The sequence below is a fragment of the Onychomys torridus genome, chromosome X (assembly GCF_903995425.1).
Source record: "Onychomys torridus chromosome X, mOncTor1.1, whole genome shotgun sequence".
Taxonomy (NCBI): Eukaryota; Metazoa; Chordata; class Mammalia; order Rodentia; family Cricetidae; genus Onychomys; species Onychomys torridus.
In genome coordinates this window covers 94,745,521-94,768,347 of record NC_050466.1, presented here as the reverse complement: position 1 = coordinate 94,768,347, position 22,827 = coordinate 94,745,521, and the positions used below count along the sequence as shown (strand labels likewise).

At 43.9% G+C, this 22,827-nt stretch overlaps 1 protein-coding gene across 1 annotated transcript; it reads right to left on the bottom strand.

Annotated features, from left to right (window-relative positions):
* Positions 1 to 575: 575 nt before the first annotated feature.
* On the bottom strand, positions 576 to 20,482 carry Pgk1 (phosphoglycerate kinase 1). The gene is made up of 11 exons (XM_036175309.1): positions 20,270 to 20,482; positions 13,532 to 13,582; positions 10,797 to 10,952; positions 10,519 to 10,663; positions 7,854 to 7,957; positions 7,046 to 7,165; positions 4,815 to 4,929; positions 4,452 to 4,631; positions 1,664 to 1,841; positions 1,314 to 1,412; positions 576 to 1,018 (listed from the first exon to the last, which is right to left on the bottom strand). Exons 1-11 carry the CDS (start codon positions 20,332 to 20,334, stop codon positions 978 to 980), a joined length of 1,254 nt encoding a protein of 417 aa, XP_036031202.1. The 5' UTR covers positions 20,335 to 20,482; the 3' UTR covers positions 576 to 977.
* Positions 20,483 to 22,827: the final 2,345 nt, after the last annotated feature.

The window sequence follows — 22,827 nt, the reverse complement described above, 5'->3', positions numbered from 1 at the left end:
AATTTATAGCAATGGCAAACAATACTGTGAATGAGGAAGTGTAGGTGGAAAAGAGGCTGTTGATTCCATTCTTCAAACTATGAAATTAACAGACATGTTTGAAAGTCTCAGTACTTAAAACCATGACATGGGAATCAAGAAGAAAAAACAATGGTCACACTAGGAAATGGGAATCAAGAATGGGAAAAATGAGTTGGGGCTCCTTTTGGTTAGTTTTGTTCAAGGCTTGGCTTTTGAAATTATGGTATCCAACATTAATTTTAAAAAAAAAAAGCAAAAGCAACGGGTGGTGGTGTCGCACGCCTTTAATCCCAGCACTCGGGAGGCAGAGGCAGGCGGATCTCTGTGAGTTCGAGGCCAGCCTGGGCTACCAAATGAGTTCCAGGAAAGGCGCAAAGCTACACAGAGAAACCCTGTCTTGGGGGGGACAAAAGCAACAGCAAAAACAGGCTTTCATAAGGAACAGGCATTTATCTAACCCCACCTCCCCACTACTGCAGCCCCAATCCTTCCATTCAAAAATCCATAGATTCTACTCTCATCCTTCCTAACAAAGTATGACAGGAAACCTCCAGTTTCGGTGGACATCTTTATTAATAGATCATCAACTTCTCCAAACCTACAGCTGGAATTTCATCTCGTTTCCATGCCAGTCATGAACGGTGACAAAGCTAACCAGAGACTACTCAAAGAGAACTAAGCTTTTATAGCTCACTTTCTTTTACAGGCAGAATATAAATAGATGCACTCTAGAATGCACAACGGTTTTAGTCACTAAGGAACTTAAGTGGGATCTTGAAGAATGTAGACAAATCCCGATGCAGAAAGACGAGCTGAGATGCTGTGCAACTGTTTAAGGGTTCCTGGTGCTGCATCTCGGCCACTAGCTGAATCTTGCACTAACATCAAATGGAGATGTGGAAAACACGCTAAGTTGACTTAGGGGCTGTGCACAGGAACCAAAAGGCAGGCAAATACTAAACATTGCTGAGAGCATCCACCCCAGGAAGGACTTTACCTGTTTTTGAGAGAGCACACACACAGACAGCATTACTATAATACCCACTAAGTTACATCTGCCCTTGTGTCTTCCTGATAAAATGCCAGCTCTGTTAGGTTATAGGGCAGGAGTTCAAAAACTCCAGCATTCCGGGTCCCAGGTCAATTAAAACGTGTTTTCTACCTACCCCTCCCGCCAAGTGGATGGAGGTGCTTTGTTTGTGCTATCTAGCTAATGTGACTCTTGACTGACAGCGGCCAAAGCTCTCCACTGTTCCCCACCCTGCCTTCAAAGAAACACAAAATAACCTCACCTTCCAGGAGCTCCAGACTGGCACCACCCCCAGTGCTCACATGGCTGACTTTATCCTCTGTATTCCATTTGGCACAGCAAGTGGCAGTGTCTCCACCACCTGTTGAATGAAGACCAGAGAAAAATGTTTTGGCACCAAAACTGTAAAACAGTGTGGTTCCCAACCCAAAATGTAGCTAATAAAAACTCTCCCACTCCATCTCACAAGGATCCCCTATGATTGATACCTCCATGAACTATCTGCTAGAGATTTACCCATAACAAGTCCCAGAAAAGCCCCCTCTGCCTTCCCCTGAATACAGCTCAGCCACGTTGCATTAGTGTGAGTTTAGTTAGTACAGGACCCCTTACCTATGATAGTGATGCATCCCCTAGAAGTGGCTTTTACCACCTCATCCATGAGGGACTTGGTTCCCCTGGCAAAAGCTTCCCATTCAAATACCCCAACAGGTCCATTCCAAACAATCTGCTTAGCTCGAGCCACAGCCTCAGCATATTTCTTGCTGCTCTCAGGACCACAGTCCAAGCCCTGGAGGGTAGAATCAAGGATGAACTGTTAGGAAAACTCACTAGTGCCACAGGTGGTGGTGGCGCACGCCCTTAATCCAGCACTCACAGGCAGAGGCAGGTGGATCTCTGAGTTCAAAGCCAACCTGGGCTAGAGTGAGTTCCAGGACAGCCAGAGCTACACAGAAAATCTGTTGTAGATTTTTTTTCCAGACAGGGTTTCTCTGTGTAGTTTTGGTGCCTATCCTGGAGCTCGATCTGTAGATCAGGCTGGCCTCAAACTCAGAGATCCTCCTGACTCTGCCTCCCAAGTGCTGGGATTAAAGGTGTGCACCACCACCACCCAGTATAAAATATTTTAAGATGTGTTACATTTGTTTATTCTGTAGAACATTTGTTTTAATGATGCAAAGAGGTGTTGCATTCTTTTGTGTTGCATTTGTTTAACTGGGAAGCTGTGTTAGTGTGCCTGTCTAAAACACCTGATTGATCTAATAAAGAGCTGAATGGCCAATAGCAAGGCAGGAGAGAGGATAGGTGGGGCTGGCAGGCAGAGAGAATAAATAGGAGAAAGAGAAAAAACATGATTAAGGAGCAAAAAAAAAGAAAGGACGACCCACCCAGCCACACAGCCAGACACACTTTAAAATGGAAAGAAAAGATTTATGGAAAGCTGGCTAGAAATAAGCCAAGCTAAGGCTGGGAATTTTTAAGTGAGAATAAGTGTCTATGTGATTTATTTGGGAGCTGGATGGCAGGCCCCCAAAGAGCCAAGAGTAAAAACAAATAGTCATATTTTAAGTTTTATTCATTTGTGTGTGTGTGTGTGTGTGTGTGTGTGTGTGTGTGTGTGTGTGTGTGTTGGAGGACAGTTTTGGAAAAGTAGGTTTTCCCTTTCCATAAAGTGGTTCCTGGGGATTGAACTCAGGTTGTCAGACTTGGCAGCAAGTGCTTTTACCTACTCAGCCATTGAGCTGGTCCTAGTCTACACAGTGAGTTCCAGGATAGGCCCCAAAACTACACAGAGAAACCTTGTCTTGAAAAACTATTTTTAAAAAAACTTATGCCGGGCAGTGGTGGCGCACGCCTTTAATCCCAGCACGAGAGGCAGAGCCAGGAGGATCTCTGTGAGTTCAAGGCCAGCATGGTCTACAGAGCTAGTCCAGGACAGCCACCAAAACTACACAGAGAAACCCTGTCTCAAAACACTAAAAAACAAACAAAAAAAACCTTACTAGCACCAAATATCACCTCTACCAAGACCATAATGTAACTCTGAATGAACATCAGAAGTTTCTAGTAGAATCAAAATGCATCCTCCAGCCTGTGTGTATATGCCCTTTGACAAAAACATTCTACTTTATGGATCAAATAAAGGAAAACCTCATGTTGCTTAATAGCAGCTAAGATGTAGTTCATTGGTTCTCACCCAGAGCTATTCTATTCTGCCTATCAGACCAGTATGTGCCAATGTCTGCAGATGTTTTCAGCTGTTGCAGCTTCGGGTGAACACACTGACACCTTGAAGCTAGTGATACTTTACATATGCCACAAACAACAGCCTTGCCACAGCTAGAATCTGAGATGTCAATAGAGACTGAGACACACTGAACTAGATCAGTTGTGTTCAAACCTTGTATGGAGCATAATCTCCAGGAAGCCTCGGTCAAAAACAGTGGGTTGATCTCCTAGGGTTTATGATTCAGTAAGTCTAAAATAGGGCTCAAGAATTTACCTCTTTTTTGTTTGTTTTGTTTTTTGAGACAGGACCTCTCTATTCACCCTCAACTGGCCAGGAATTTGCTATGTAGACCAGGCCAGCCTCAAACTCATACACGGATTAAAGGTGAGTGAGTGCCACCATGCCCAGTCCGTATGATTTATTTATGTTCATGCATGTGTATATGCCACATGTATATGGGGGCCCAGAGACCAGAAAGGGCATTGGACCTCTGGCACTGGAATTATAGGTGGCTGTGAACCACCCAATGTGGGTACTAGGAACCTAACTCTCCCCATGACCGCTAAGCCATCTCTTCAGATCCCAAATTTGCCTTTTTAAAACAACTTCCAAAAATGATGCTTCTGGCAAACAAGGAAACAGAAAAATGTCTTAATAGATGAAAAATAGAAAGCAAACAAGCATATAAACATATAAAGATGTGACTTTATACAGTTAATAAACTAACATGTGAAGGCCAGGTGTAATGGCACATCGGTTTAGGGTCTAGAAATAGAGCTCAGGCCCCTTGGGTTTGTGAGCCACCCTGTTGACCTGAAAGTTTACTTATAATGGCTTGTAGTTAGTTAGCCATGTGGTCCAGAACAGTTCAAACGATGAAAGAGCACAGTGCCATCTCCAGCACATAGTGCTAAACAAACACTGAAGAATTTCGCAGCAATTACTCCATGCAATTGCCCTCCAAGTGCCCATTACAATGTTTCCCATCCTCTTCCAGTCCCATGGAAATTATTAATATAAAACGTTTGTTGGAGAGGAAAGGGCACAGCTCAGTAGCAGAGCACTTCTTAACATCTGTGAAACACTCAGCTGGATCTCCAATGCCACAAAAAAATGTTAGATGAATCAATTTTCTGACCACTTATATAACCCAACACCCAACTGACTCACCATCCAGCCGGCAGGTATACCAGAGGCCACAGTAGCTTGGCCAGTCTTGGCATTCTCATCAAATTTATCAGCAGTGACAAAGTCAACGGGCAAGGTAATCTTCACACCATTTTTCTCAGCTTTGGACATGAGATCTTTGACAATCTTGGCTCCTTCTTCATCATACAGAGAAGTTCCAATCTGCACAAGAGAGGCGAGATGAAGATCAGCCTCTATACTGAGAACATGACTGACTCAACACCGTAGGGAGCATAGATAGCATCCTCTCAAGTAATGCAGATGAAATGAAAATGTTTTTAGGACTCACATAAACTGCTATCACTACAGAAGCCATTTCACAGCCACTTGCCATGGGTTTCCTACCTCCATGTTGTTGAGCACCTTCAGGAAGGTAAAAGCCATCCCACCACCAATGATCATCTCATTGACTTTGTCCAGCATATTGTTGATCAGCTGGATCTTGTCTGCAACTTTCGCTCTAGAAGGGAAAGCAAGAGTCATCACCACAAAGCACATGATTGGTGAGTGTGGTGCTAAAACTCAGAGACACAGCTGGAGAGAAGGAAATGCCCCAAAGTGGCAAAAGCGCTAACTTGGCCATGTTTCTCCATCACTCCAGGCTTTGAAGAAATCCTCTGAAAGCAGCTCCAGAACAAGGGCTTAAAAAGAATATTCTCAGGTTAAAGGTATAGCTAAGCATGAGAGCATGTCTTCCATGTGTAAAACCCTGGGTTTGATCTTCAGCACCAAAAAACAGAAAAAAATGAAACCTCCTTATCAGCCACACCCCCATCCAAAATTCACAAAGCCCAGATTGCCAGATTAGTAACTGTTGATTAGTAACTGGAAATGGTCTCCAGAGACTCATATTTGCATGCACAGTCCCCAGCTGAACTTCTGGAAAGCATGAGGCAGTTTGGCCTTGTTATTAGGAGTGAATTTAAGGTATCCAAAACCCATGCCAGGCCCAGCGTCTATCTGTCTCTCTGCCTGCAGCCTGTACATCTAGAAACACCATAGCCTATCTTTAGGATGCATGCTATCCTTGGGCTTCAAGTGTTCAGAGATCTTACAACATATGCCCTGTGGTTAATGGAAGACAGCTATATTTCAGTCTTACTCTAAAACCTGAACACAACCTGTGGTTGACATTCACTTCCATATTCTAGATCTTTAGAAAACTTAAGAAGCAAACCCAGACAGCTCAAATGCTAATTTGAAGAGAAGCCAGAGACAAGAGTCTGATGCTTTTAAATCAGTAAACAAAAGGTTTGATGTCTCCAGGAACTAACATTTTTTACAAGACAACACAAAAACCTACACCCATCTGGGTTATTTTTAGGACTCTGAAACAGGACTCATGAAGCCTAGAGAGCAACTATGCTAGGTGAAATTGACACCCAGTTCCAGAGTCAATTTTCATCAGGAAATGCTGAGTGTGCTTAGTCATGTGGAAGGGGAAAAAACATCCCATAGATGGGTCATAGTCCTCTAACCAGAAAGAGGCTGATGCCTAAACAGCTTTGGCAAGTTAAAGGCAGTTTTCTCATCCAAGCAGTCCAAGTTCCTTGTTCCTACTTTATGTGCAATGTATCCACCCAACCTTCACTTCTGAAAGTTCTTGGCTAAACTATCATAAGAAGAAACTGCCTTTCCCCATAAGAAGAAACATAATAGGTACATGATATGGAGAGTTACATCTAAATGATCCTTTAAGCACACAGAGGGAAGTTTCCAGTTATTCTCTACCAGCTTTGGAACTGCTTTAAGAAGCTCCTTGCCAGGCATTGGTGGCACATGCCTTTAATCCCAGCACTCGGGAGGCAGAGGCAGGCCAATCTCTGTGAGATCCAGCCTGGTCTCCAAAGTGAGTTGCAGGAAAGGCGCAAAGCTACACAGAAAAACCCTGCCTCAAAAAACAAACACCTTGCCCAGAGTATGGCCCAACTATGTAGTCCTCAGGAAATTGATGTATGAGGGTCAGGGCAAGATTATCCTGGACTACAAAGCAATTTCAAGGCTAGCCTGGGGTATGTGAGACCTTATCTTAAAGGGGAAAAGAAGAACCTCAGAGATTGAGCACCTTCAAGGGATCATTCTCCTCCGTTTTTCCCTGTGGAACCATTTTCTGGCCTTCTCTACATGCTTCTGTCCCTCCAACCTGACCTACATAGACCGCATTAAGAGGCTCACATGCCTTCTGCTTTCCCAGGGATGTTGGCCAATAAGTGGTGCATGCAGGGGGTGTCCAGGCATAAACTGAAGAAAAGGCACAAATATCTTCCCCTGGCTCCTTCTACCAGTTGACTAGCCCTACATCCCCTGACTAAAGACCAGAGGACGCAAATCAGACTGCCTTTTTCCACGGACTATCTCTCTGGAATCCTCTTTATCTTCAGATGCTGATGGCTATTAATAAACCCAGATGATGGCAGGGCCTTCCCTAAACCCCACCCTCACCTGTCTACAGTCTCTTTATTAAATTCTCCTCAGTTACCCATTGTGATTATGCTATCTGACCATAAACCACCCATGTTATGGACGACTACCAGGCTAACACTATTTAAAACACGGTCCCAAGGTGTTCTTCATACCCTCCTAAGATAGCCAGGAAGGGTCGTTCAGGACTCTCCAAAGCTTTGGCAAAGTAGTTCAGTTCCTTCTTCATCAAAAATCCACCAGCCTTCTGTGGCAGATTCACACCCACCATGGAGCTAGAAGGAAAAAAAAAAACAACCAAATTTATTCAAAATCTAGTCAAATTCTACCATTTTTTCCCAGACCCAGAAGCCAGCTCCTTATCACTAAAATGTTTTCATCAGTTGGCAAACCACAGTTTCATCCTTAAACTGCAATTCAGCCATTTACATCTTAGATACATTTCTGACTAAGTTTATGACCAAGGGTAAAACAAGCAATGGACTGAGATGGAATTTAAAACACTCAGTTAGGTCAGGGTCTGAGTTATGTCCTCTGCATATACTAATGTATGTGGTTAAAGTTGTGTAGCTGGGTGTTCTTGTGGGACTCAAGATGTATGCCACCATACCCAGAAGTACTTTGTTTCATTTTAACACCAATACAAATAAATGAATGGCAGGCCAGTACCATTCTGTAATCTAAAATTCTAATTGCTTTAATAAAAGACTAAAATCTTCCCATTTTTGCCTGCTCTTGGGCCCCTTTTCCTCCTACTAGGTTGCCGTCCAGCCTTGAAGAGGGGGTATGCCTAGTCTTATTGTAACTTGTTCTGCTGTGTCCAGTTGCTATCCCTGGGAGACTTGCTGTTTTGACATGGGAAACAGGAGTGGATCTTGGGGAGAGGGGAAGTGGGAGAGGGGCCTGAGGAGGAGCTGCCCAAGATCACTGTACTCTGCCTATTACTGATAAGGCTTTCGGTACCTGTGGGCTCGGTGTGCAGTCCCAAAAGCATCATTGACATAGACATCCCCAAGTTTGGACAGTGAGGCTCGGAAAGCATCAATTTTGGCTGGCTCGGCTTTAATCTGCAGAGGAAAATTTAAAGAGGAGGAAAATCTAACATAGGAAATATTGATTGCTCCACAAACAACTTTTAAGCATTTCAGGCCAGGCGGTGGTGGCGCACGCCTTTAATCCCAGCACTCAGGAGGCAGAGCCAGGCGGATCTCTGAGAGTTCGAGGCCAGCCTGGGCTACCAAGTGAGTTCCAGGAAAAAGGCGCAAAGCTACAGAGAAACCCTGTCTCGAAAAACCAAAAAAAAAAAAAAAGAAAGAAAAAGAAAAAAAAGCATTTCAGTCCACCAAGCATCCTCTTGAACATCTTGAGGATTTTAAGTTAGTAGGACAAGTTTTACTATTAGCAACAGGGTTTATTCTTTCTCCTAAATATTCCAGGTCCTTTGGTCATTTCTTGTCTCCATTACCTCCCCCTGAAAATCATACATGCATGTACACACACACAAATGCGAAGTGCATGTGATAAAATTCAAAACAAAAAGAATATAGGATAAATTCAAAGCTTTTCATGAAAAGATGCCATAGAAATTATCAGGATATACCTCATTTTTGATTTGCCAATGGGGATAAGGAAGGCAATGTTAATTCTAAAAATACCAATTTGAACACACTGAACATTCAATTATGGGGCTGGAAAGATGGCCCAGTGGTTAAGAGCACTTGCTGCTCTTCCAGAACCCATACTGGAGCTCACACTCACCTGCAAAAATCAACTTTTAAAACTGAATTTTGGGGGTTGGGGATTTAGCTCAGTGGTAGAGTGCTTGCCTAGCAAGTGCAAGGTCCTAGGATAGGCCCTCAGCTCCAGTGCTAAAAAAAAAAAAAAAAAACCTGAATTTTGAGCCGGGCAGTGGTAGCCACGCCTTTTATCCCAGCACTAGGGAGGCAGAGGCAGGCCAATCTTTGTGAGTTCAAGGCCAGCCTGGGCTACAAAGTGAGTTCCAGGAAAGGCGCAAAGCTACACAGAGAAAACCTGTCTCGGAAAAACAAAACAAACAAACAAAAAAAACACTGAATTTTGTCTTCATTTTGTTTGTGTCCAGTTTGAACTTGTGACTGGATTCCTGCAATTTCAGGCATTCTAAGCCATTAGGGCGAACAGCAAGTGACTTAACTAAAAATGAAGTCAGAGCCTATCAGTCAGTTCACTGATTCCTGAATAAAACCTTCTATGTCACCTTTCCAGTTGCCTCTTGCCATTTCTAAGCACTAGAGTTTGGGCATCTTGAGTTTCAGTTTTAAAGGGCACCCGAATTTTAGGTTAGCATAGAGTGGTACTGTAACAGGACCACGCCAAAGGAGGGGAGAGCCAGCTCGGGGCCTGCGCTGCTAAGAAAAGAAACTGCTTGAAAGCAGGCACTCCAGATGACCTTAAGAAATGTCAGAAGTCAAAAGGGGACTGACATATACCCTCCGAGCATCTTGTTCTTTCACCTTTAAAGACCCAAAGAGTGCAAGGTAGTAGGAACTGCCCTTGGCTAACTAACTACCAAAGGGCAAATCCAAAGGCATACTCAGAGGCGGTGCTAACATTTAGTAATTGAATCCTGTTGTCAAGCCTAGTGACCAGTCTTGTGGATTATCTACAGCTTTTATGTGACAATGGCATGTGAATAGCTCCAACAGACTGTACACAATTGCAGTTGACTACATGAGCCACATAGCCTCCACCATTTGCTACGTGGCTCTTTGTAGAAAAAAAAGCTTGCAGATCTAATGGACTGAACTATAAAGCCCAGCAATAGTACTCAGTAACTTCAGCAAAATGGCTGCCTTTCTGAAACCCAGGCTTCTTTCTCTGAGATTTGTTTCCTTAGGAAATGAGGATGACACCTGTACCTACTTATCTTACAGAGATTCAAATGCCCTGAGTCAGGTGGGAGGCCGAGCATTGGAAGGTAGAGCAATCAGGAGCTCAAGGGCGTCCTAGGCTACCTCAAGCTCAAGACCAGCCTGAGCTACACAGTACATGAGCTACATGAGACCTTGTCTCCAACCACTCCTACCTTACCCAAGAAAGGAAAGTCTTAAGTCCAATGCCTTAAGGAATCTTACCATGACCATTACGCTCACCAAATACTCTAGTTACCCATGAGCATTCATGTATTTTTTTTTCATTTTTTTTTCCTTTTTTTTTTTTGAGCCAGGGTTTCTCAAAAAAGTTGGCCTGGAAATCGCTTTGTAGACTAAGCTGGCCTCGAATTCAAAGATCTACCTGCCTAATTGATGTATTTTTCAAAGGTATTTCAGAAAGTGAACAGGAAGAGAGCTTCTGCAGCGCTGGTCACATTCCATTCCTTCACTGGGTAGTGAGTATATAGTGGGTGTACTCTGTGCTAATTCATAATTCATCATGTACATCTAAACAACTGCTTTTGTTCTAAGGTGCTGAGGACTGTACCCAGGACATTGTACACTACCATGAGCTACATCCATGGCCCACATTTGTACAGTTTTACATGTGTGTTATACTTCCATTTTAAAAGGGGTTTGGGCAAATCAAGGTGAACCTCCACTATTCTTTAATCATGGCCTCATACAAATTCAGGCCTCAAAATCACAGGTCCTACCTTGTTCCCAGAAGCATCTTTTCCCTTCCCTTCTTCCTCTACATGAAAGCGGAGGTTCTCCAGCAGGATGACAGTACCAGCTGCCGGGTTGGCACAGGCATTCTCTACTTCTGGGCCCACACAATCCTTCAAGAACAGAACATCCCTGGGGGAGGGAGGAGCACGAAATGAAGATTAGAGCAGCCTGAAAGCTGAGAACCAGCCACAGCATGCCCGACTGCTGAGAATCAGACTACCTCACCACCCCGAGCTCAGCAGCACCAGAGCCCTGAACTTACTTGCCCAGCAGAGATTTGAGTTCGGCAGCAACTGGCTCTAAGGAGTACTTGTCAGGCATGGGAACACCATCAGGCCGGCCCAAGTGGCTCATAAGGACAACTGACTTGGCTCCATTGTCCAAGCAGAATTTGATGCTTGGGACGGCAGCCTTGATCCTATAACCAAAGAAGACAGAAGATAGAACAGTGTTCTTCCTAGGAATTAGGGGGAACTATTGTTAACTAGTGACTTCGTAAAATGTAAAACGTCATTTCTTTCCACGTTTCCTCAAGTTGCAGAATTCATTTGTTTCCCTAAGATAAGACATGCTATAAACCTGCCACCTGGAACTATAGTCTCATTATGGACCTGTTCCACACGCAGAAAAGAACTTAGCAAGCCTGAAGCTGCAGTCTACAGCAGGACCTGCCTGGGAGGTTAGCCCTTAGCTTGTAGGGGTTGGCAAGGTGTCTCACTTGAAGTTCTTCCCTGGCATGGGATAATCAGCTGCAGGACATGGTTGGGCACACCTGTGACCAACACATGGGAGGGAGAAGAGGATCAGAAGTTCAAGATCATCCTCAGTAGCACAGCAAATGAGGCGATGTCTACACCAACCCTGGCTTTTCAAGTATCCCTCAGTTCTGACAACAGCTGGTCGCTGTTTCTATACTCTCTATAAGCCAGGTAATGATAGCTAACACCTGTTCCCTTGCTAGGTCGAGGATACCTTTGTGACCAGGGCCACTTAGTACACACCCAAAGGAAATGAAATTAGCATACAAGAAAAGACATCTGTACACTCAAGTTTACAGTAGCATTGTTCACAATGGCTAAAATGAAGACTTCCCCCATTCATCTGCTAGGGGAACAATAAGGTATCATTCAGTCACAAAATAAACTCTTCATACACATAAAATAAATCTTTAAAAAAAATTAGCCGGGCAGTGGTGGCACATGCCTTTAATCCCAGCACTCGGGAGGCAGAGCTAGGTAGATCTTTGTAAGTTCAAGGCCAGCCTGGTCTACAAAGCAAGATCCAGGAAAGGCAAAGCTACACAGAGAAACCCTGTCTCGAAAAACCAAAAAATAAAAATAAAAATGAATCTTTCTTTACAAAGCTACACAGAGAAACATTGTCTCAAAAAAAAAAATTAATTTGGGGCTGGGGAGATGGCTCAGCAGTTAGAGCACTGGCTGCTCCTCCAGAGGTACTGAGTTCAATTCCCAGCAACCACATCATGGCTCACAACAATCGGTAATAAGATCTGGTGCCCTCTTCTGGCATGCAGGTGTACATGCAGACAGAGCACTCATTTTAAATTTTAAAAAAAATTAATTTAAAATAAAGAGCCAGGCATTGTGGCATATGCCTGGAACCCAATACCTGGAAGGCTGAGGCAGAAGGACCCCAAGCTCATGCCCATCAGAAGCTGAGACCCTGTCTCAGAAAAATGTTTTGAAATAAAATCTTTCTTATATAATTTTCTCAGAAGCAACAACAAACAGTACTATAACTTAAAAATTCTGATTTTGAAAACAAAATCTGCTTTTTCAGGGCACTGGAGAGAGGCACTGTTCTGGAAACAAAATCTGCTTCTTTCTGCAGGGCACTAGAGGGAGATCACTCAGGGATTAAGGCTTGCTATTCTAGAGAACCTGTGTTCAGTTCCCAGCAGCCATCAACTGGCTTCCAACCACTTGTCCCTTTGCCTCCACTGTATCCAATACCCTCTTCTGGCCTCCTCAGGCAAGTTCACACAGTGCAACCAGCCCTTGTGCACACATGCACATACACATAATCCCTCAACCTCTCTCTCTCATATAATAATAAATCTTTACAAGGAAATTCTGCTTCTGAAGCTAGTACCCAAGACACCAGGGAGCTAAACTAAACGTGTTTCTTCTGAAGTCTATTCTATTTTTTAGAGGCAAAGGCAGACCAAACTATCCACACACACACACACCCCAAAAAAATGCCTTATCTGGGCTCCTTGTAACAAACTCTAGTAAATCTACATGTAAGCTTAAAAATCACTGAAACTAAAACTCATTCTCTTGCATACTTCATTTTGTAAGAAAAGTCAACTAATCTTTGAAATTTTTCTCAAAACAAGGAGTACTTTCTCAGGATGTTTTTGCTGGTCATGGAGGATTTTTTTTAAACGGGGGGTGGGGGGTGGGGGAGTGGTCTGGGGTTCTGTTTGGTTGTTGTAAAATATTTATATTAATTCTTCAAGAATTTCATACAATGTATGTTGATCATGTCCACTCACTGTTTTAGTTGTTGAGGCAAGTTTTTGGACAGCCTAGAATGACAGGAAACGGCTTCGTAGCTCACATGACTTTCAATTTAAATCCAGCCTTGCAAGCACTAAGATTATAGGCATGCACCCTCATGGGTTTTTTGTTGGTTTTTTTTTTTTTTTTTTTTTTGAGACAAGGTCTCTCTATAGCCCTGGCTGTCCCAGAACTCACATTGTAGACCAGGCTGCTTTAACCTCAGATCTGCCTGCCTGTCTCCCAAGTGCTAGGATTAAAGTCATGCACCACCACACCTGGAGTAGAGTGATTCTTTTCCAATATTTTTCATGAATTTAGAAGAACTAAATTCCCACACTGACAAGAAAGCAGGTTAGTAAAGACCCAAAATCATGTGGCTTCGGTTGATGTACTTACACAGTATGGAGAAAGAAATCTGCACCCCATATACTCCTACATCTTAAAGCCAGGCCGGGTTTGGTAGTGATCTTACCTTTGGTTATTTGTGATCTGGTTGTTCTTCATAGGAACATTGAAGTCCACCCTAGGAAAGAAAAAGGCCTCAGTTGCATAGCCATCATCAACTTCTTAGTCCCTCAAAAGTCTGAACCGTTAAAAGTTCAAATCTCCCCTTTAAAAATAATAAGAGGTATTAAAAGACAGAGGGCTGGCAAGATAGATCAGGTGGTACAGGCATTTGTTGCCAAGCCTGACAACCTGAGTTTTATCCCCAAGACCCATGGGTGGGGGTGGAAAAAGGAAAAGCACTCTTGCAAGTTGGCTTCTGAAGTCCACACCTGTGCCTTGGCATGTGCATGTACATATGTACACACACACACACACACACACACACACACACACACACACACACACACACAGAGAGAGAGAATAAATGTCATTTTAAAAACATTAAATGAAGACAGTACTTGGTCACTGGCAAGAGTGACCGCAGTCACTGGGAACAGGCCAGATGCTGATTCTGCGGCATGGCTTCACATTCCTCACACATACGTGCTCATTTCATAGTAATTTGAGTATATGATTTGTATCTTTTTAGCTATGTAGCTAATAATTTTTAAAGGAATTTCCAACTACAAGAACTTGTTCAGGAGACCCAGGAAGCTAAAGGCAATTACACCTAAATATATTTCTCTATTTTAGCCTGGTATTTTCTATTTAGCCTCATGATATCTGTAGCAGTCTGGGGGGTGACAAAAATTATTTTGAGGGGGCTGGAGAAACAGCTTAGAGGTTAATAGCACTGACTGCTCTTCCAGAGGTCCTGAGTTCAATTCCCAGCAACCACATGGTGACTCACAACCATCTGTAATGAGATCTGGTGCCCTCTTCAGGCCATACATGCTGTATACACAATAAATAAATAATAAATAATCCCAGCACTCAGGAGGCAGAGGCAGGTGGATCTCTGAGTTCAAGACCAGCTTGGTCTACAGAGCTAGTCCAGGACAGGCTCCAAAGCTACAGAGAAACCGTCTCGAAAAACCAAAAAAAAAAATTTTGATACTGATTCTGGCTCCTTGTGAAAACAACATCCCCAAGAAAAGAAACTGAGCACTGACTGTTCTTCCAGGTCTTGAGTTCAATTCCCAGCACCCACATAGTGGCTCACAGTCATCTATAATGAGATCTGGTGCCCTCTTCTGGCATGCAAGATTACCCGGAGGCAGAATGTTGTATGCATAATAAAATAAATCTTTAAAAAAATAGGAAAAAAACTAGGCTCGAGTATCCAGTTTACACAATGCCCTTCAACATAGTCACTGTCAAAGAACCTGAGGGAAAAAAGGAGTGAAATGTGCCTCAGCCCATTGATCAAAATGAAAGCTAATACTATAAAGCTTTCCCTTTTGACCTAACAGATTACTGCTGGAGATTGAACCCAGGGCCCTGGCCAGGACAATACATAGATCCCCGGCCCCATTTTACCATTAGGAACCAATTCTTTTGAACTACTGCCTGTATGGTGGCTGATTTTTGGTGCCTGTCCTGGATCTTGCTCTGTAGACCAGACTGGCCTCGAACTCAGAGTCTGCCTGGCTCTGCTGGGATTAAAAGTATGCACCACCACCACCCAGCTAATGTCTAAGTTTCATCTGCCATGATTTGAGACAGACTCACTATGTAGTCTAGCTTCCTTTCATGTCCTGAATAAATGCTGGGATTAAGTATTAGATTAATGTACCAATATATCCATCCCCAAACCATTTTTAATTAATTTTTCTTTCTTTTTTTAAGGGGAAGGGGAGTGTTCGAGACAGGGTTTCTGTGTAACAGCCCTGGCTGTCCTGAAACTCAACCTGTAGACCAGGCTGGCCTCAAACTCAGCAATTCACCTGCCTCTGCCTCCCACAAATGTTAGCTATTATATGTTAACAATTCCCCAAACTTAATTGTTATTTGAAAGATCAACCATATTAAAGACATCACCAAAAAAAAAAAAAAAAAAAAAAAAACCCCACCTAGTACCAGTCACTAAGGGACTACAGTTAGGGGGATCGCTACTGTCCTTGATTGTGAAACTCCATCTTTTCCCTTTGTCTTTTCCACTGGTCTTTCCTGTCTGAGCAGTGACCACAAGTCCTGCGGATCACTGATTTCCTCTAGTCCATGATCACTAATCTACCTCACCAAGAACCTTGAGGGACACAGTTCTTGATTTGGATTTAAGAAAGCCTTTAAAATTAAAAGGCACTACTCTAGTTGGTTTCTGGTGCCTAAGGCATCCTCTTGAAATATCCTGAGCAGGCCCTTGCCAGCCTTCAAGTTCAGGCCAAGCAGATCAAGTATCCCACTACCATGATCCTCCTGCAGCCTCCCAGGAAGGCTAATGGACAAAATAGTGCTGCTCCCTGCCCCCCCCCAAAACCCAATAAGAAGAAATGCCTTTGGGCTGCAATACCCAAACATCTGTGGCTTCCATCCAAGCCCTGATGGCATCAGCTTACTGATGAAAAACTGGATTAGTTCTCTCACTGTCAGAAGCTTCTCTTCTGAGGACTCCAAAGCAGGGAAGAACCCTGCCTACACATTCCACTTGTTCTGATGTATAATGTGCACCCTTTTCCACTTCCCAGTGATAATCGAGTTTTGCCTTAAGGACAAATTCAAGTATCACCACATATATCAGAATGGCTAAAATTAAAAAATGCTGACTACCAAACTCAGAGTGATAGTCTATGCCCCAAGAAGACAGGTTCAGCCACCCTTCCCTAGTAAGCCAATTAGTACAGTCACATTAATAGCAAAACAATCAGAAAGACATTGGTTTAATGTCACCATCACAAAGCAATCCAGTAACCCACCAAATCCATCATAAGGAATCTGTAGTTCAAACACAGGGTCAAAGATACACACATCTGAGCAGCTCCCCATAGCTAAGCAATCTGAAGGTCAAGGTGTGGCACTGCTCACCACTGACCTACCTATCTTTGTCTTTGTAAGGTTGTAACTCTGCTGAAAAATAGCCCAAGCTTTTCTTCTCCCAGCATGGGATTCCTGGGGAAATTGCAATTTCTTATAGCCCACTGTTTTAATCATGTGGTAGCTAAAAACCCTCCTTAGTATAGTCATTTCTGCCAGTCAGTTTTACCACCACCAAATACTGGTGAGGATGCAGAAAAACTGATCACTGATGGACTCCTAACAGGAATGTGAAATGGTGCAGCACCTTTGGAAAGCTATCTGGGGATCCCTCAAAAGGTTAAAGATGGGATCACTCAGTGGCAGAATGGTTACAAACCCAATCCTAGGGGTTTTACCCAAAAGTATAGCATGTGACCATCCCAAGACTGGCAAAAAAATTCATAGCAGCTTCCTTTGTAAAAACCCCAAATTGGCAACATCCCAGATAGCCTCTAATGGATGGATGAATGATTCCAACTACTGTACACACATATCGTGAAAAAGCACCCAGCAATTCAAAGGAATATTCTGTTGGTACATGTACCAACTTGGATAACTATTAAATGAATGTTGAGTAAGTGTACATCTCCGAAAGTTACATTGTATGAATACGTATATAGCATGTTTTTGAAATGACAAAGTTTTAAAAGTAGAGCACAGGTCAGTAATCATCAGGAATTAAAAGGTATAACCAAACAACCAAGTAACATGAGACGTCTTGATGGTAATCCAACAGTGCTCTATCTAGACTAAGGTAGTGGTTATACAAATCTATGTGTGATAAAATGCTACAACTTTGACCTTACACCAAGGTCAAATCCCTATTTCTGCCATTGCACTACAATTATGCAGCCACTGGGAAAAACTGAGTTTCTGTACAATCTTTGCAGTCTTCTAGAAATGTGTAATTATTACAAAAAAGTTTAAAAAAAAAACATTAGTTTCGAGTAACAAGTCTTGCCGGGCAGCACCTTTAATCCCAGCACTCGAGAGGCAGAGGCAGGAGGATTTCTGAATTAAGAGGTCAGAATGGTCCAGAACAGCCAGGGCTACAGAGAGAAACTGTCTGGAAAAAAAACAAAAACAAACAAACAAAAAATGCAAGTCTTTACTGAAATCTCAGGATTCCAGGCTCAGTTCTCCTAAGAACTCAGAGGAACCTTGCTCATTGTTGCTTTATGGTCTGATTGCTAAATTACACTGGTGTGGTTCCATTTTCTTTCTTTCCACCAGGACTGTTACTTCGCAAGTCACAACAAAACCCACCTGCTGGAAAAAAAAATAAATTGGATTAAAAAAAATCAGGAAGTACAAGAAAAAGAGAAGTACTTTACCAGCAAAGGATGACTGGTAACCTATGAGGGAACAGAAAGGAAATAGCATGACAAAACTCAGCAGGAAATTTACTCAAATGGCCTGGTAAAACCAACTAGAGTTGGAGGGAATGGAAAAAAGCTGAGCCGTGGAACCTGTTGGGGTTTCCGGCTATTTTAAAGTTGCTCTAAAAGGACTGGGGGTGCTTAAGCATAAAATACCTAGTGTTTGATTCCAGCACATGGAGAATAGTTAACCCAACCATCAGCTTCCCTTGCCAACTCAAACCGAGGGACTAGACAAGCCAGAAGACAAGGGTACCCTTCTGCAGCGCCTGCTCCAGAGGCCCCGTTTCTGAAGCACCGCCAACTACCACAAGAAGCACTGAAACAAAAAGGTATTGAGCTCAGCCAGCCAGAGCTGCCTGGACTCCTCTAAAATGTAAGCCTGCAGTGCAGCTCCCTATTCAAGACGCATCAATAATCAGGAAACAAAGCAACCTTGTCAGTGTGGCCTTAAAAATAAGTACAATGGGGTTGAGGATTTAGCTCAAGGCCCTGGGTTCAGTCTTCAGCTCAAAAAAAAAAAAAAAAAGTACAATGTATCCATACAAAAGGCAGCGATTGTAACCCCCACAAAGTCTATTTCAACCTGTCCCTGGGTCAATGTCCAAGTGTTTAGACAATTGGATTGGTAGCTAAAGAGACCCAAATTCTAGTCCCGACTCTGCCACAAACTTGATAGTTCAATAACTTTCCACATGACCATCACTTGCCATCATACTGCCAGTTCAATAACCTTGAACAGTAAAACTGGACCAGCCCATCTTTTCAAGGCTCAAAGTAAAGCTGTGTTAAATGAAACTTGATTTGGTGCAAAGGGAGAAAATGTGTTTCCTCCATTCTCACCCCCAAGCAGAATTCCTTAAGACAGTTTCCCTGTGGAAGAGAGCATAATGCCCCAAACTGCAGTTACAGGAAGGTGACCAACACAATGTCCCACAGACTTTCAGCTGCTGCACACATCTACCTCAAGCCAGCGGAGGTAGAAGGAAATATGTGAAACCTTTTCAGCTAGTTGCAGGCCACTATCTACCTTCTCAGTTTCACAGGGTCAATCTCATTTCCCTGGAGCTCCATCAAGAGCTAGAACCTGCCCTTTAATCCTAGGCTGGCTGGGATCTCTACTCCATCCGGATTACAAAGGTCTATCCCATGTGAGGTAACACGAGTGCTTTGCATGAACACTGGATTCTGGCTATCTGCACAGCAAGAAAAGGAAGGCCACCTGCCAAGTAACATTGGCTACAATGAAACATGTGGCTGGACAGTTCTCTAACTCCTCGCTGCAGAGGTAGGAGAGCCTCTGCTCCCCTACACTTGTTATCTGAAAAATGCCCTCATTCGAACTGGCCCAAATTGTGAAAGGGACCGGGATTACGTCATTCACACACTGCCAATCAATCAACCGCTTCCAAAAAAGGTCAAGCCGGCACAGCAGTCACTGCGATTACCTATGGCCCTTCAAAATTACCATCTGTGGGCCCTATAGTTACACGAACAGCCAAGTGCATCAGTTACGTATCTAACCATCATCTTCCACTCTGGCACACATTATAAGTTATGAGAGGTAGAAAGGTAAAAGTCCCATACACGCTAGGAATTCCGTCAGGTAAGGGAGAAGCCAACTTGATAAATGACCAACGATCCACGTGTGCCGAGTAAGGAGTAAGAGAATGCCACGTGCGTGGGAGCCTTGCTCACTTCTAACATCCTGCTTTACTAGCCACCTCTGAGGGTGAGGTTAGAGGCCTCCAACTCCGGGCCGCCACACCCTGTATGTGTCACAACCCTGATGCAAACCCCAAGGCTAGCAGTCCAATGGCAAGGTACGGCTGCTGAGGCCTGTTACATAAGCTATACAGAGCTTCATCCAGTGGGCCTCAGCCTCCCACCCATAATTTTTTAGGGAAAGAGACCTCCACTCCTGAGGCATTTAAAACCACATCCTCTGGGAAAGCAATCTTTTGGTACGGGGACCAATGAAACGTGGGCGGTTTCGAATTCGTCAGGGATGGTCCAAAGAACGTGGGGGAAGGGAAATTAGCTAAATGACCTTTCAAGGTCCCTCAACTGGGGCCTAGAGATTTGGAGGATAAGCATTAGGTCCCATCTCCTTACAGGAGATGAAACTGCATTTCAGAAATGGGGAAAAGATTCAGTCCTGAGAATCTGAACCTTTTCTCAGTGAGATCCACTCCCCAAAGGACACTATTGGTCCCTTTTTATGCTGGAAGAAAAGCAGTTAGGAAGCATCAAACTCGGACAGTCTCTGCCCCAACGAGGTGAGGACACCCCTGGCTCTGCAAACCCAGGACCCCCGAGACCTAGCTGAAAACTAAGCACAACTAAGGGTGCACGGAAAAGCGTGCTTGCCAGGGCCAGAGAGGCTGTGCTAGAGCCCCGAGGGCACGACAGCAGCAGTACAGAATTACCTCATCACGACCCGCTTCCCCTTCACGTCCAGCTTGTCCAAAGTCAGCTTGTTAGAAAGCGACATTTTGGCAACACGGTGAGATCAAGAGGCCCGGACCCGAGGAAGAGGAGTGCACTGCGGCCGACGTGCGCTTTTGAAGCGTGCAGAACGCCGGGTTGCGGGGGACCAGAGGGCGCTCGCCCCGCCCCTAGCCCCGCCCCTGAGCCCGCCCTTGGATCCGCCCCTTCCCGCCGCAGCTCCCAGAGAACGAAGCAGCAAAGCTGCTATTGGTCGCAGCCCAGAAGGCCGGTCCGCTTCCATTGCTCCGAGGCGCTGTCCATCTCCAAGGGACTGGTGGGACGTGCGACTTCCATTTGTCACGTCCAGCACGACGCGATCGGCGGGGGAACCTTCCTGACTAGGGGAGGAGTAGAAGATTTCACCTACGGGCCCCTAAAGAAGAAGTGGGTTGGCGCCTCAGGGTGGGCGTGGAATGTGTCCATGGCCAGAGGCCACTTGTGCAGCCAAACTGCCCAGGCGCGACTGCTCAGCAGCGCATGCTCGGGACTGCCTTGGGAAAAGCACCGCCCCACCCGGTGGAATTCCCAGGGGCCTTTTCAAAAGCTTTGCTCCTTTTGGAATCTTTTGTTTTCTTGCCTCCAGAATGGAATTCTACATAAGGACTTACTTAGTAATCGAAACTTCTCAGAAGTAAAAAAAGGACCAGGCCCTCCGCCCCCTTTTATAATAAAAAATACAATGTAATTGCCGTGGTTACCTTATTCATTGTAATGGTGAATACATTCAGCATGTGTCACGTTAACTAATAATGCTCATAAAACGCATAAGTACGTTCTGTTATTAAAGATGAAGTAACTGATGGACAAAGGTTTAGTGTCTTAACTAAGATTGCAGAGCTTAAGTGATTGTTTCCATCGTGGGCCACTGGGATTTAGACTTCTTTGTGAGTGTAGCTTAGTGGTAAAGTGCATTCGAGAGGCCCTAGATCTGATCTCCAGCACTGGAGAGAACTTTAAATCTCTACGGACACTAATTTGGGCTAAGGATGCTTCTCAGTAGTAAAGCACTTGTTTACTGTCTGAGTCAGGATAGCTACTTAGGAAGTTGAAGGGCACATGAGAAATGTAAGCCCTTCTCCCTCATTCTCCTGGTTCTTGTTTCCACCTCTTCCACTAATTGACACCCAGGAGTAACTGACCAGACCATCTCTGGAAATTTCTATAATATACAAAATAACTCAGACAATAGCATGTGTTTTCTCTCATATGCAGATTTTATACAAACAGATATATGGAGAAGGTAGATACAGGTCCACAAAGGGGGAAAATAGGTTTTAAGAGAACAGGAGAAGAAAAAAAATAGCGTAACAGAAGACACATGACATGGAAGAGACAAAGAGCTACAGACAACTGAGGAATGCTTAGAGCCCCCAATTGGTTATTCAATACTAAGTGGTCTGAAATCGTACACAATCATATACATACAAGTAACTTTATATAGACCGGGATGGTTGTAATTACATATTTAGGTACACAACACACACAAAGAAAAAGAAGCCATGAATTTGAGAGAGGAGCTGCACTTTTACCCACTAATCCATCCCTGGCCTGAAATAACAGTGAAAAACAGACAGCCTAAGATGAGAAGCCCGTGACAACAGAAAAAACAGGAAAGTAAAGAAATCTCTCACCATTATACATGTGAGACAAGGCTAATATGGAGCAGATCCCTTGGGTGTTATAGAAATGTTAAAGACACAGTTTTCATCCTAGCAGAACTGAAAACCCGTTCGTTACAGTCAGTTACCTCCCCAGTAGCTACTGCCCATTTCACTGCTTGCAGAAATCCGATTTAATAGAGCATTGGGCTAGTGACCAGTGCTCAGCAAAGATAGGCTTATGTCCTAGCACCAGGGATAAATCACTGTTGACCTAAGCCTGAGTCTGGTAATCCCATCCCCCACATGCCCCTTTGTCACACATTAGTCTGGGAATGGGCAGTGACCCAACTTAGGTCAATGAGCTAAAAGGGAAGTCTTCTGTTCTGAAAAACAACAGAACAGTGAACAAAAGCAAGACCTGTAAATGTATTGACTACTGACTCATTGCTAATTAATAGAATGTTGGAAAGTAACTGTGGATGACTTCTACACTAGGCCATAAAATGCACGATGGAATTTGTTCTCTTTTTCTATCCTCTATGTCTCTTTCCCTCACTTCCCCTTTGCCCCTTTCCCTCTTCTTCCTCGACTTCTCTGATCTCTCATTCTGGAGACAGCAGCTTCCATGTATTGGGGACATTCAAATGGTTTTATGGGGTAGCCCAGATGGTGAGTATTTATTTGGCGCTAGGAACACGTCCCGAACATGACAAGACCACAGAAGAGTTTTATTAAAGAGGATAGAGGTGACAGGCCTGTGTGAAACACACGTGGGTGAGGAAAGAGAGACAAGAGAGACTGAGAGACTCATGCAAGATGGCAGTGGCTTTTTAAAGGTTGGGCCGCGCATGCGTACAGGGACTCCTGTGGGTACTCCACGCATGCGCGTAGATTAC